The sequence below is a fragment of the Chelonoidis abingdonii genome, chromosome 3 (genome assembly GCF_003597395.2).
Source record: "Chelonoidis abingdonii isolate Lonesome George chromosome 3, CheloAbing_2.0, whole genome shotgun sequence".
In the NCBI taxonomy this organism is placed as follows: Eukaryota; Metazoa; Chordata; order Testudines; family Testudinidae; genus Chelonoidis; species Chelonoidis abingdonii.
Genome location: NC_133771.1, coordinates 153,327,539 through 153,340,007, shown reverse-complemented (window position 1 = coordinate 153,340,007; position 12,469 = coordinate 153,327,539). Strand labels below are relative to the sequence as shown.

The following is a 12,469-nucleotide window of genomic DNA, read 5'->3' as shown; positions in this document are numbered from 1 at the left end:
ACTGCTGTCGTAACGTCCATCATCACAGACACACCTTTCCCTTTAAAGTGGGCTTGGAAGGTCTGGCATGCCAGGCAAACCACTCTCAGCTTCCTGACATTGATGTGAAGTGAAAGTTTGTCTTGGGACCAAACGCCCTGCGTCCTGAGCTCTCCCAGATGTGCTCTCCACCCCATTGCTGACGCATCTGTGACCAGGGACAGTGAGGGATGCAGTTTGGTGAAGGGGACCTCCTGCGCACACCGCCTGTGGATTGAACCACCATCAGAGAGACCCAAGAACTTGTGGTGGGAATGTGACCACCCTGTCCAGGCTGTCGTGGCCAGGTCAATAAGTTGATGCCAGCCAGGCAGTGGAGAGGTCTGAGCCTCAGCCTACGTACATACAAGATGCCATATGACTGAGGAGCTTCAAACAATTCCTTGCTGTAGTGGTGAGGTATTGCCTGAAGCCTTCTAGGATGTCATGCGTTGTTTGAAAACTAGACTCCGGCAAGAAGGCTCGGAGTTGACCCAAGTCCAACACTGCCTCTATAAACTCTATTATCTGGGTAGGGAATAGAGTTGATCTGTGTACATTCAGCATGAGACCCAGCCTGTTGAAGGTAGACCTTATCACGCTGGCATATTGTTCCACTTGTACTGCGGAGCGGCCCCTGACCAACCAGTTGTTGAAGTATGGGAATACCTGCACCTGCCTTTTTCTCAGGAAGGCAGCTATGACTGTCATGCACTTGATGAAAACTTGAGGGGCTGCTGACAGGCTGAAGGGAAGGACTGTAAACTGGTAATGACTGCAGTTCACTATGCACCTGAGAAAGCGTCTGTGGGACGGGACTATCGATTTCTCAAAGTACGCATCCTCCAGGCTGAGGGTGGCATACCAATTCCCTGGATCCAGGGATGGGATGATGGTGGCCAACGAGACCATGCAGAACATCAACTTCTTCATGAATCTGTTGAGGCCTCGCAGGTCGAGAATGAGTCTGAGACCCCCTTTAGATTAGGAAATATCGAGAGTAAAAACCCTTGTCCCGTAGATCCTGAGGAACCTCCGCTCCCGAGGAACCTCCGCTCCCGCGACTAGGAACATTTGAACCTACTGCATGAGGAGTTGCTCGTGAGAAGGGTACCTGAAGAGGGACAGGGAAGGGAGGAGCAGAATTGGAGAGAATATCCCACTTCTATTGTGTGGAGAACCCAGAAATCTGAGATTATCTGGACCCAAGCACAACAGAAGTAGGACAGACAGTTCAGAAAACAAGGTGAAGAGGGGGGAGGGATAGCTCAATGGTTTGAGCATTGGCCTGCTAAACTCAAGGTTGTGAGCTCAATCCTTGAGGGAGCCATTTAGGGATTTGGTCCTGCTTTGAGAAGGGGGTTGGACTAGATGAACTTCTGAGGTCCCTTCCAACCCTAATAATCTATGATTCTATGATCCAGTGACTGGACTGATGTGTCGTCCTGGGGCACACCCTCAAAAAGGCATGAGTAGAGCCAGAAGACTGCCTCATTGAGCCTTGGCCTGGAGTCAGATGGGGAGGCTTGGGCCTGCCATTCCTGGCCTGCTTTCTGGAGAAGTCCTGCCTAGACTGGGGAGGGTAGAAGTGCGGAGGGGGCTGGGGTTTAAAATGTTTCCTCGGGGTAACAGGGGTGAGGCTATGGATCTTGGAGTCAGTCTGCTCCAAAAAGGGCAGATCCTGAATTGTTTACTGGACCTCTGTAGGAGGCCTGACACTTGAAGCCATAAGCTCCTCATGGCTATGGCAGAGGACATTGTTTGTATGGCTGAGTCTGCCACATCCAGCAAGGCTTGTAAAGAGGTCCTGCCTTGCCCTCCTCCATCACAGTTGCAAACTGCGCTCTAGAAACTGTGCGGATTAATTCTTCAAATTTCATCATAGTATTCCATGAATTAAAGTTACGTCTACTCAGGATCATTTGCTGGTTAGCAATCCGAAGCTGGATCCCCTCAGTGGAATATACATTCCTGCTGAAGAGATCCAGCTTCCTTGAGTCTTTCGATTTCAGAGTTGGGCCCTGCTGTCCCCATCTTTCTCTCTCATTCACAGCAGCTACAGCCAGTAACCCAGGCTGTGGATGAGTGAACAGATGTGCATATCCTTTAGAAGGGATGAAATACTTCCTCTCCACCCCGTTAGTCGTAGGGGGAATGGAAGCAGGAATTTGGCACAAGGTTTTTGTGGTGGTTTGAATGGTTTTTATGAGGGGTAATGCTACCTTGTGGGGCCTCTTGGGGATTAAGATGTCCACCCTGGGGTCCACTGACCTGACCACCCCCTCAGCCTGAAGCCCCACATTATGAGCCACCCTGCATAACAGCTCCTGATGTGCTCTATTATCAATGGGAGGCGGCCCAGAGGACGAAGACTCAACACCACCTTGTCAGACGAGGATGGCGAAGATGTCCTAGGCAGAACTGGGTCCTCCTGTCTCTCTGGAATCATCCTGTCCGGTGCTGCTCTGTTCGGCACCAGCAGCGGCCTTGGTGCTAGAGTTGGGACCTCAGTGCCTTGTGATTGAGGATGGTTCCAGGGTGGTAAAGGGGCATGCCCTTCCAAAACTATTGATTGGGAGCTGGTGGAATAAGTGCGCTGGGCTTGATGGTATGCCCGCAGGATCCAGAAAGGTCATTGAGAAGCCCCATCCCCGCCTTTTGTCTATGGCAGCACCACTCTTATCGGTGCCAGCTGCGCCTGGAGTAATAGGACTCTGCCTCTGAGTCCGATAAAACTGGCACTCAGAGCACAGAGACCACAGCGGTGCCGAGCAGCATGGTGCCAGGGAATGGTGCCATGGGGACAGCGAGCAGTGCCTCATCATCGCAGGCTTATCTCTGGATGGCGCCATGCCTTGCAGTGCCAGAGGTTTGTCCCACCTGGCGGAGGACTGTGGTGCCATCAAGGCAATCAGGTCCCTGACTGCCTGAAATGCATCCGAGGTGGAAGGGAGCTCCATCTCCTCCACCTGGAACTCTCTAGCAGGAGTCTCCAACAGCACCAGGCAGAACCTTTTGCAGATCTTGCAGCAATCTGTTTGATGTCTCCACCAGACACTTTAGGCAGGAGTCATGGGGGTCACCCCTTGGCATGGGCTGGTGGCAGATTCCACACAGTTTAAAGCCTTGGGATCAAGGCATGCACCGAACCCCAGGAGGGGACGGAACTGGGGCATGACCCCAATGCTAACTAACCACTGTAACTAACACTAACCATTTACAGGCTGACAAAAGAGAGATATTCGGGGAAACACCTGCCAAAGCAAGAGAGACACTCAGCTCCAACAACCGTCACTGGCCGTAAGAAGAAACTTAAGAGGCAGCAGAGACCTATATACACTGCCTTGAAGGGACGACTCCAGGGGACTCCACAGCCAACCCGACGGATACCACTAGGGTAAAAACCTTCCAACAACTGTGCACACAGCACGCACATGTCTACTTAGAATCAACATGAGCAAGCACTCAAAGAACTGATTTATCTGAGCATCTGATCCCAAGGACCAAAGCCTCATATAACTACATGAAACAAGTCGAATCCCACTCTCTCCCCAAAGAAGCCCTTAACCAGGTGATTTTTAGGTTGAGAGGGACCACACTTGTAATACTGTCCACCCATATTAGTGTTGCTTGTGAAAGCACATGGAGGTACTTAGGGTATTGGATGACTGTTTATTTTTGTTGGTCTGATGCCCCCTGAGAGTTTTTATGCCCAAAGGAGGGGGCTGAGACATGTGAAAGGCCTGTATAGTGAGCCAGCCACTCTTTCAGTTAAAAAGTCTCCCCTAGTTAGAAACACAGAGTCCCAGATCACCACATTTCTCTTCAGTAGTGATACCAGGTTAAGTTTTAACTGGTGCACACTAAGGAACCTTTCGCCTTTATAAAATGGAGGCCGGAGCAGAAAGAAACAAACAGTGTTTGTCACAGGGTGACTGGCCCCTTTAAGGGTCCAGTGCACCTGTGAGTATCTGCTGCCCAACTGGGCTTAAGGGAAGGCACCTAGGCCTTATAAAAGGAGACACAGCAGCAGGGGAGGAGCTACCCATGGACCTCTCATACCCCAGGAAGGTAAGAGATGAGAAAGGAGAGTTGCTTCTGCTGCTAAGACTCAGGAAGAAAGGAGCTTTGGAAGCTTCTGGAGGAATGACCCGAGAGTCCAGCAAACACAGCCCCAAAAAAGGGGCCTGTGCAACCCCCTAACCTCATAGGGAGAGATTGAGCAGAACCTGGGAAGGGCCGATAACTGTGCCTAGCAGAAAGGCTTGGAGCCAGATAGACCTTAGGGAGGAGGGGCTATGCCCAGTGGGAGACTGCAGTGAGTAGATAGACACTTTATTTTGAGAAACCTAGAGGAATTCGACAGAATTCGGGGAGAGAGGGCTATGACCTGTGGGAGACTGGGGCAGAAGATATTTGAACTTCAATTTGTTTTAGGTTAATAAATAAGTCCTAAAAAGGGGGGTTGTTATTGAGCATAAACCTCTGGATTATTCCTGAGAATCTGTGATAGGGAGGTCAGGGCAGAGGGCACCACAGGGCAGGCATACCCCTTTTACAGTGGCCAAGAGGCTCCTTACTGCCTGCCAGTTCTTCCACATCTGGGATGCTGTCCTTCTCCTCATTCCTTAGACAACTGCTGGAGGAAGAGATATAGGCAGTGACAAGGCATGGCAGAACAAACAGAAGATGGAAATAATAATCCGGACATTAGGGCATGATGACTCATAGCAGCAGCAATCTTTTAGGTGTGACTGGAAATCCTTATCCCTCTCTTACACCTTCCCAAGAAGCATCAGACACAACAGGCAGGAGACACAGATCATGCCTTTTGTCTCTGGGTTTTCTCTGCTCAGAGATCTCCCTGAAACCTACAGGGGCGCCATGCCTGAGAGGGGAAGCGGAGTGGAGGAATAAATCTCCCCAAAAGGTAAATGCAGCCCTGGGACACAGCACAGAATTAGACAGCTACATTATTGAGTCAAATTGTTAATCTAAACATTGTAAACAAATTTTGGCATTTCCCTCAGCCGCTGCAGAGGCAGAAAAAACTGGAGGGAACTTCAGGAGGGGAAAATTCCCCTGTTGCCAGTGACTGGTTCTGCCCTCAAGTTCCAAACAGGCTAAAGTAACCATGCTGACAGATGGGTGAACCTTACCATGAAAAAGCAATAAACTTTTCTAGCCATTAAAACATATCATAAATGAAAAAGCCAAGAACCACCAGAGCACAATGTAAAGGTAAAATTTTACTCCCCTCGTTCGTCTGTGTAGTCCTACCATTCTGGATTCTGTTCTCAATTAAACTCAAACAGTCATGACATTTTGGGCCTTATTTTCATCTTACACAGGTGTAAATTAAAAGTAAACTCCATTGATATCAACAGTTACATCAGTGTAAAAATCATAGTGAGAATAGAATCAGGCACATTGACTTTAATGGCACTTCTCCAGTACATTGAATGGATTTGGCCCATATGTTATAAAAGGCACAGTGGATCTACTTAATGAGGTTAAAAAAAGAAAAAAAGCTTTTACACAACAACTCTTTGAAAAGATCTCCAAGCTAATAAACAGTCTTGCAGCTTTGCGGAGAGAGTTAAAAGGAATAATATTTTGTTTTAAAATTATGCCTCTCCCTAAATCTAATATATTTTAAAAGAAAGAAAGAAAGAAGGGCGGGGGGGGAGACTTACCGTGATTGCAGCTGCTGAGGTAATCCAACAGGGGACTTCTGCTTGAGAGTGAACATCATCTGAGCCACCGGGCTGACTTTCTGTGGAACCTGTACCTTCTGAGAGAAAGTCTGCTGAGCAGCCTGCTGAGGAATTGGCCACGGTGGAGCCACAGGGCCCTGACTGCCAGTGGAAGAAGTATCTTGCACGACTGTATCCTCACAGGAGTTACCTTTCGTCCCTGGTTTACACACACAAAGCTGAGGTCGCAGACACATCCCTCCATTTTGGCATGGTGGCGAACAGTGAGCTAAGAAAAAAAGACATTTTTAAAAGTACTGGTGAAGCAAAGCATTATGGAAACAACAAACCCTCCCCCAAAGTACAATGGCAACATTATGGAGTTTCCCAGAGACAGAATTAAAGCTCATGGTTGAAAACAAAATAGGCAAAATTCAGCAGTGATATAAACTGTATATGTGGTAAAGATGTGTAACTCACATTGATTTGACATTAAAGGTGCATGCTTATATGACGACGGGCAGAAAGCTGATGAACAAAGAATAGAATATAAGATAAACTGTGGGAGGCTACTTTTATTATATACCCTCCTGTTAGTAGCTTTCTGCTTCATTCCCCAGCTTTCTACCTTTCAGTGTGTAAATTAGACACATTTTGCACACCCACTAAATATCAAATTGGTGCAAGGTATCCATCTCTACCTTGGTATAACACTGTCCTCGGGAGCCAAAAAAATCTTACCGCATTATAGGTGAAACCACGTTATATCGAACTTGCTTTGATCCACCAGCGTGCACCCTCCCCCCCCCCCCCCCCGGAGCACTGCTTTACCACGTTATATCCGAATTCGTGTTATATCGGGTCGCGTTATACCGAGGTAGAGGTGTATAACTTCACTATTGACACAAGGAACCAGATTCTCTTTACAAATATTCAATGCACTATTGGGAATTGTTCTACTCATTTCACAGATAAATAAAACAAGGAACAGAAAGGTTAAATGATTCACCTATTTCCTTTCACTAAAGCGGAGACTAAAACGCCTTACGTCCACATGCCATAGTAATAGTGTAAAAAAAAAAAAAAACCACCACCACACCCCATACATACAAGTGGTCCTAGCACTAGCTAGCAACACCACCAAGAAACTAGCTTTCCTTGATGCAAAAGCACAGCAATAATTAATCCTTAACGGCATTCAAAGCATATGTCACAAGACTGCAGCAAAACCTCCCTCAGAGCTAAGTACTGTAATACCCTCATGAACAAACGTGGCCCAAGTTATAGAGCACTTGAGAAAGAACTAGAGGACAGAGAATGTCAGTCTCCAAAACCCAGCCTCTTAGCATTATCAAAATGATTATTTAGATCTGTCAGGATTATAACTCGGGGAACTACATATTCTCACCTTCATGCTCAATCTACTAGACCATATTGTTTCCCTAAAATTTTAACTGCATGCATCTATACCGTCTTGGAAAACAAATAACCAAACCCTGCAAATCCTGGCCCCAGCTGTTCTGTAGCCATAACAGACTCAAGTATCTGCAAATCTTGTGGTATACAAACTCTCCGAGAGGTGGCTGCCTAACTCCAACCTCTAAAAACAAAGCTGATGTCCATCACTTCACTCCCTTCTATCCCAAACTGCACCCACTTATAAATCAGGATCAGTCAGCCTGGTGAAAGAAGAATATACTGCAGTGGCCTCAACCCTGGGAACATGTACAATGGCAGTACGCACATGTCTTCCAGGGGCACACCAGCTAATCTAAATATTTGCTTAGTTTTACAATAGGATACATAAAAAGCTCTAGTGAAGTCAGTACAAACAAATTTCATACAATGATTTTTTTATACTGCTCTATATACTATACACTGAAATGTACGCATAATATTATATTCCAGTCAATTTTTTTTTTTTTACAATTATATGGTAAAAATGAGAAAGTAAGCAATTTTTCAGGAATATTATATCTGATTTTGTAAGCAAGTAACTTTCAATTGAGGTGACACTTGGGGGTACACAAATCAGAATCCTAAAAGGGGTCCAGTAGTCTGGAAAGGTTGAGAGCCACTGTTATACTGCATGCCTTACAGACACATACGCCCAGAATTTGGCCTTAAAAGAACAAAAACAAAATCTGAGAGAGTAATAATAAATATCAGTATCAGCGTTGTAAATCAATGACGTAAAGCAACAAAATGTATAGTTACATTATCCTACCTATCATGTAAGATCACTGAGTTTTTTTCCTTGCTGTGATTTTCTGAACCATCAGCAAGTAGAAATTTTCCCTATTTTTGGTGGAGGACATAGTTTTGTACAGTTTCTGTCAAAGTAGTTTGCTTTTTAAAACAAAACACTTTCTCTTCTAAAATAGAAAACAGTTCTTTCCCCTTTTGAAATAAGATTCATGCCATGTGTAGTAAAGTTGGTGGAGCAATTTCCATCTAAACGAAAAAGCAGGGCTTTTTAAACAATCGTATTGTTCTCAAATTTCAGACAAAATGTATATCATAATCTCTGCATTTTTCTTCCTTCCTGTCTCAATAGATCTTTCAATATGTCTAGTTATATTAGTTAATAATGACAGACAGCTTTTCAAAGCCAGCATCAGCTTAACACCTGCTTAACCATAATAATTAATTTATGTGAGAAAAAGAAATGATTAATGAAAACTGTGCTAATCCTGATGCAATAAATTTCCTATAACAAACCTCCAGCTGTGGGAGAGCTAGTGGTCTGCATAGGTAATCTCTTTCATTAGCCCACTAAAACCAGAATATTTCAATCTTATTTAACCAACAAACATCAACAGGCAAATAGAGGCTTCTTTTTTGCAGTCTTACCAGTACTATTTTATCTGCAGAATTTTAAAGCTGTTTCTTTCTCTGCAATACTGGCTATTTTTGGTCAGTTCCAGTTCTTCTCTGGTCTCTTAACATGTACTTTTCCCATTAAACCTCTAATTTTTATTTGAACTGTTGTGTTTCACCCAAGGATGGTGCTCCTATTTTCCCCAATCAGTCTATTCAGCAAAGAATCTATTATAAAACTCATATCATGTTACAGCCCATCCCCCACTTCAATGAGCTTCACCAACTACTTTTGAAAACAATTCAATTTAAATTAAAGTTTATTGCACTAAACAATTCAAAACAACCTTAATATAATTCAAATATATATCTAAAGGTAATTTCTTACAGCCCCCATTATTGTAGAATGTAATCAGAGTCAAACTACAATCTTCTTATTGAGCATAATAATTGTATATACCGCTAATATCATTAGCGATAAAGTTATTCTTTAAACATTGACTAAACATAACTGATACCAGATTATAACATTATGTCCACTATATTAAAATTGGAACAGTTTAGGTCACAACAAACCATCAAATCTGATACCACAGAACAAATAATAAATACACAAGTATATTCAATTATCCAAATTTATGTTAAAAAAAATATGCAATGCCCTGGGCGAATACCCATTTAAGTCAAAGGAAAAACTACCTGAAAGTTGGACTGGAAAGCTGGACTGGTCCTTAAAATATTTAAAAACAAAAGGTAGGGTGGAATTAAGATTGTTTGGGTGCTAGTCACTGAGAATTTTTCAGTTAACGGTACATGTGCATTACCAGGGTGTTAAGTCGGAATCAGAATATTTTATGTAACCTCAACATGTGTTTTCCATATTGTCGTGTTCTTTAATAAACGTGTTCTTCGGTGATACATCTCCTCTTGAACTTTACATAGCTGAAGAAAGTTTGATACCAGAGGAATCAAATATTGTGTTATTGTTTATTATTTGTATTACTGTAGCACACAGGAATCCCAGTCACAGACCACGACACATGCTAAGCACTACACAAAGAGAACAAAAAGATGATCCCTTATGAAGTCTGTTTATATTTGTTTTTACATGTATTTGTTTACATTTTGGTTGGTTTTAGGAGAGATTGTTTCCTTCTCTCAGAAAGATGGCATGAGGATTTACAGTAACAAATACATTTTAAAAACAAATCTTCATGACTAAATATTTTAGTTGCATTTTGCCTCTGGACTCAGATTTCATTAATTTGCCACAGTATCCCCAAAATTATTGTTTTATAATTAAGGCTAGGTTTTAGTCACAGTATTTTTAGTAAGAGTCATGGACAGGTCATGGGCAGTAAACAAAAATTTACAGCCTGTGACCTGTCCATGACTTATATTATATACCCTTGACTAAATCTTGGGTGCTTGGGAGTGAGGCACGGCACAACCAATGGGAGCTTCAGAACCAGCAATTGGGGTGGAGGCAGCATGTGGCATCCCCGGCCATGTCTCCACCTAGGAGCCAAGGGATATGTCATCACTTCCAGGAAGCCATCCAAGTTGCTCAGGAAGCCCCTGCACCAGCCACTGCAGAAGTTATGGAGGTCCTGGAAAGTCACAGAATCTGTGCCTTCCTTGACAGACTCGCAACCTTATTCATAATCAACAACTGTATTTAAAACTATTCCAACAACAGCAATAACCTGCTAGTGTGTACAGTGCCGAAGTGATTCTTATACAACCCAAATAAAAATATCACATATTTAGAAAATGCAGTCTAGAATCTTTAATAGCATTTTTGCCAATAACATTTCAACAGAACCTGCTAAGTGGAGCTGAAAGAACAAGTGCCATTGGCTAACAAGGGAAAGGATCACAGTGGGTAGTGAAACAGCTAGAAGAGTGAGTTGAAAGGACTAAGACAGCTGCCCCAAACATAATGATGTATGAGAAGGTTCCGGAAGGTGAGGGCAGATGTGGTGAAGAATGTTTCTGAATTTGGAACGCAAATCAAATCTGAAGATAAAGGCCTGCATACATAATTTATTAACTCATTCTAATCCAGTATTTGTTATAGGAGAGACTGTCAAAGGTACCAAAAGGTATTTAGGAGCACAAGTCCCTGTGGTGCTTCTGAAAATCTCATCCTAAATATGCAAGAATGAGAACAAAAGAAAAGAGTATCTGTTTTCTCAAAAAGTCCTTTTTACTACAGGTTTCAGAGTGGCAGCCTTGTTATTCTGTATCAGCAAAAATAACGAGGAGTCCTTGTGGCACCTTAGAGACTAACAAATGTATATGGGCATAAGCTTTTGTGGGCTAAAACCCACTTCATCAGATTCATGGAGTGAAAAATACAGTAAGCAGTATGAATGAATACACACACACACACACACACCACATGAAAAGATGAGAGTTGCCTTACCAGGGGGGGGGGGGGGGGGTTAGTGGTAACAAGGCCAGTTCAATTAAGGTGGAAGTGGCCTATTCTCAACAGTTGACAAGAAGGGGTGAATATCAAGAGAGGGGAAACTACTTTTGTAGTACTAATGAGGTCAATGTAATCAGGGTGGACATCAGCCATTTCCAACAGTTGATAAGAATGAGAGAGTATCAGCAGAGGGAACATTACTTTTTGTAATGACCCATCCACTCCCAGTCTTTATTCAGGCCTAATTTGATGGTGTCCCATTTGAAAATTAATTCCAGTTCTGCAGTCTCACTGAAGTCTGTTTCTAAAGTTTTTTTTGGTGAAGAATTGCCACTAAGTGTCCAGGGAGATTGACGTGCTCTCCTACTGGTTTTTAAATGTTACAATTCTTGGTATCTGATTTGTGTCCATTTATTCTTTGCATAGAGGCTGTCCAGTTTGGCCAATGTACATGGCCTTTGAAAAAAATAGACCTTTGACCTTTATTTCAAAGACAAATCCAGAAGATTTAACACTTGCTAAGCATGCACAATATTCTTCAAACTGGAGGTTTAATGACAAAGTAAGTGGAACTCCACAACTAATGGCCACAGTGGACCACTCTGATACACAAATCTTCTTCCACTTCCATCTAAAATCCTTTACGTCAACACTGCTATGAAGAAATGAAAATCTATCAGTCTGACCACTGGAAGATTTTATTAAAATTCAAGAAATGATTTCACTTATGTTTTAAGTACATTGTTATTGATGGATAAATGGACTTGTGTGTATTAATGCCCGTGTCTAAACAAAAAGGAAGCAAAGAATGTGGATTATCAGTTTTAGAAATTCTGTTTGATACATTATAAAAATGGCTACCTCATCACCAGCTTAGCACTCCACAAAGCGTAAGATATTAAATAGAAATTACTGGATAACTGTTATACTCATTAACTCAGCAAATCAGAGGGCAATTACTTGCACTGTATTTTAACTTGTTCAAAAAGACACTCAATGAAGGAAATGCCAAATTTCTTCATAATACTTTGTTTCTCTTTCAATATGAATAGACTCACATTGCCAAATCATGACACAAGGGGTCAGAGAGTTGCAAACAGAAACCACCAGACAACGCAGGTGGAGAAGGGAAGCTCACAGTGCTACTCCTCCATAGCTAGAGCATTATGAAACACACCTGTTGGTAGATAGGAGCTCAGTGGCTAACCCAAGAGTAAGACAGAGAACAGCTGCCTCTCTGGAGATATCACGCCATTTTTCTGTAGTCCCCACACAGCATCCAGATGCTATGGTGATAGACACTTTATAAAAGCTGATAAAGTTATGCAGACACAGAAAAACATGGTTACTTACCTTGTAACTCTTGTTCTTCGAGATGTGTTGCTCATATCCATTCCAGTAGGTGTACGCGCCGCGCGTGCACGTTCGTCGGAAACTTTTACCCTAGCAACTCAAGCGGGCCGGCAGGTCGCCCCCTAGAGTGGCGCCGCTATGGCGGGTG

The 12,469-nt window shown here is 43.3% G+C and overlaps 1 protein-coding gene across 1 annotated transcript in view; it reads right to left on the bottom strand.

The window, feature by feature from the left end:
• Positions 1–12,469, bottom strand: part of LOC116819066 (latent-transforming growth factor beta-binding protein 1-like) — a 159,000-nt gene that overhangs the window by 110,358 nt on the left and 36,173 nt on the right. The window contains exon 3 of the mRNA XM_032770472.2: positions 5,715–6,003. Within this exon, the coding sequence (XP_032626363.1) occupies positions 5,715–6,003 (289 nt within the window). The remainder of the gene's footprint in view (positions 1–5,714; positions 6,004–12,469) is intronic.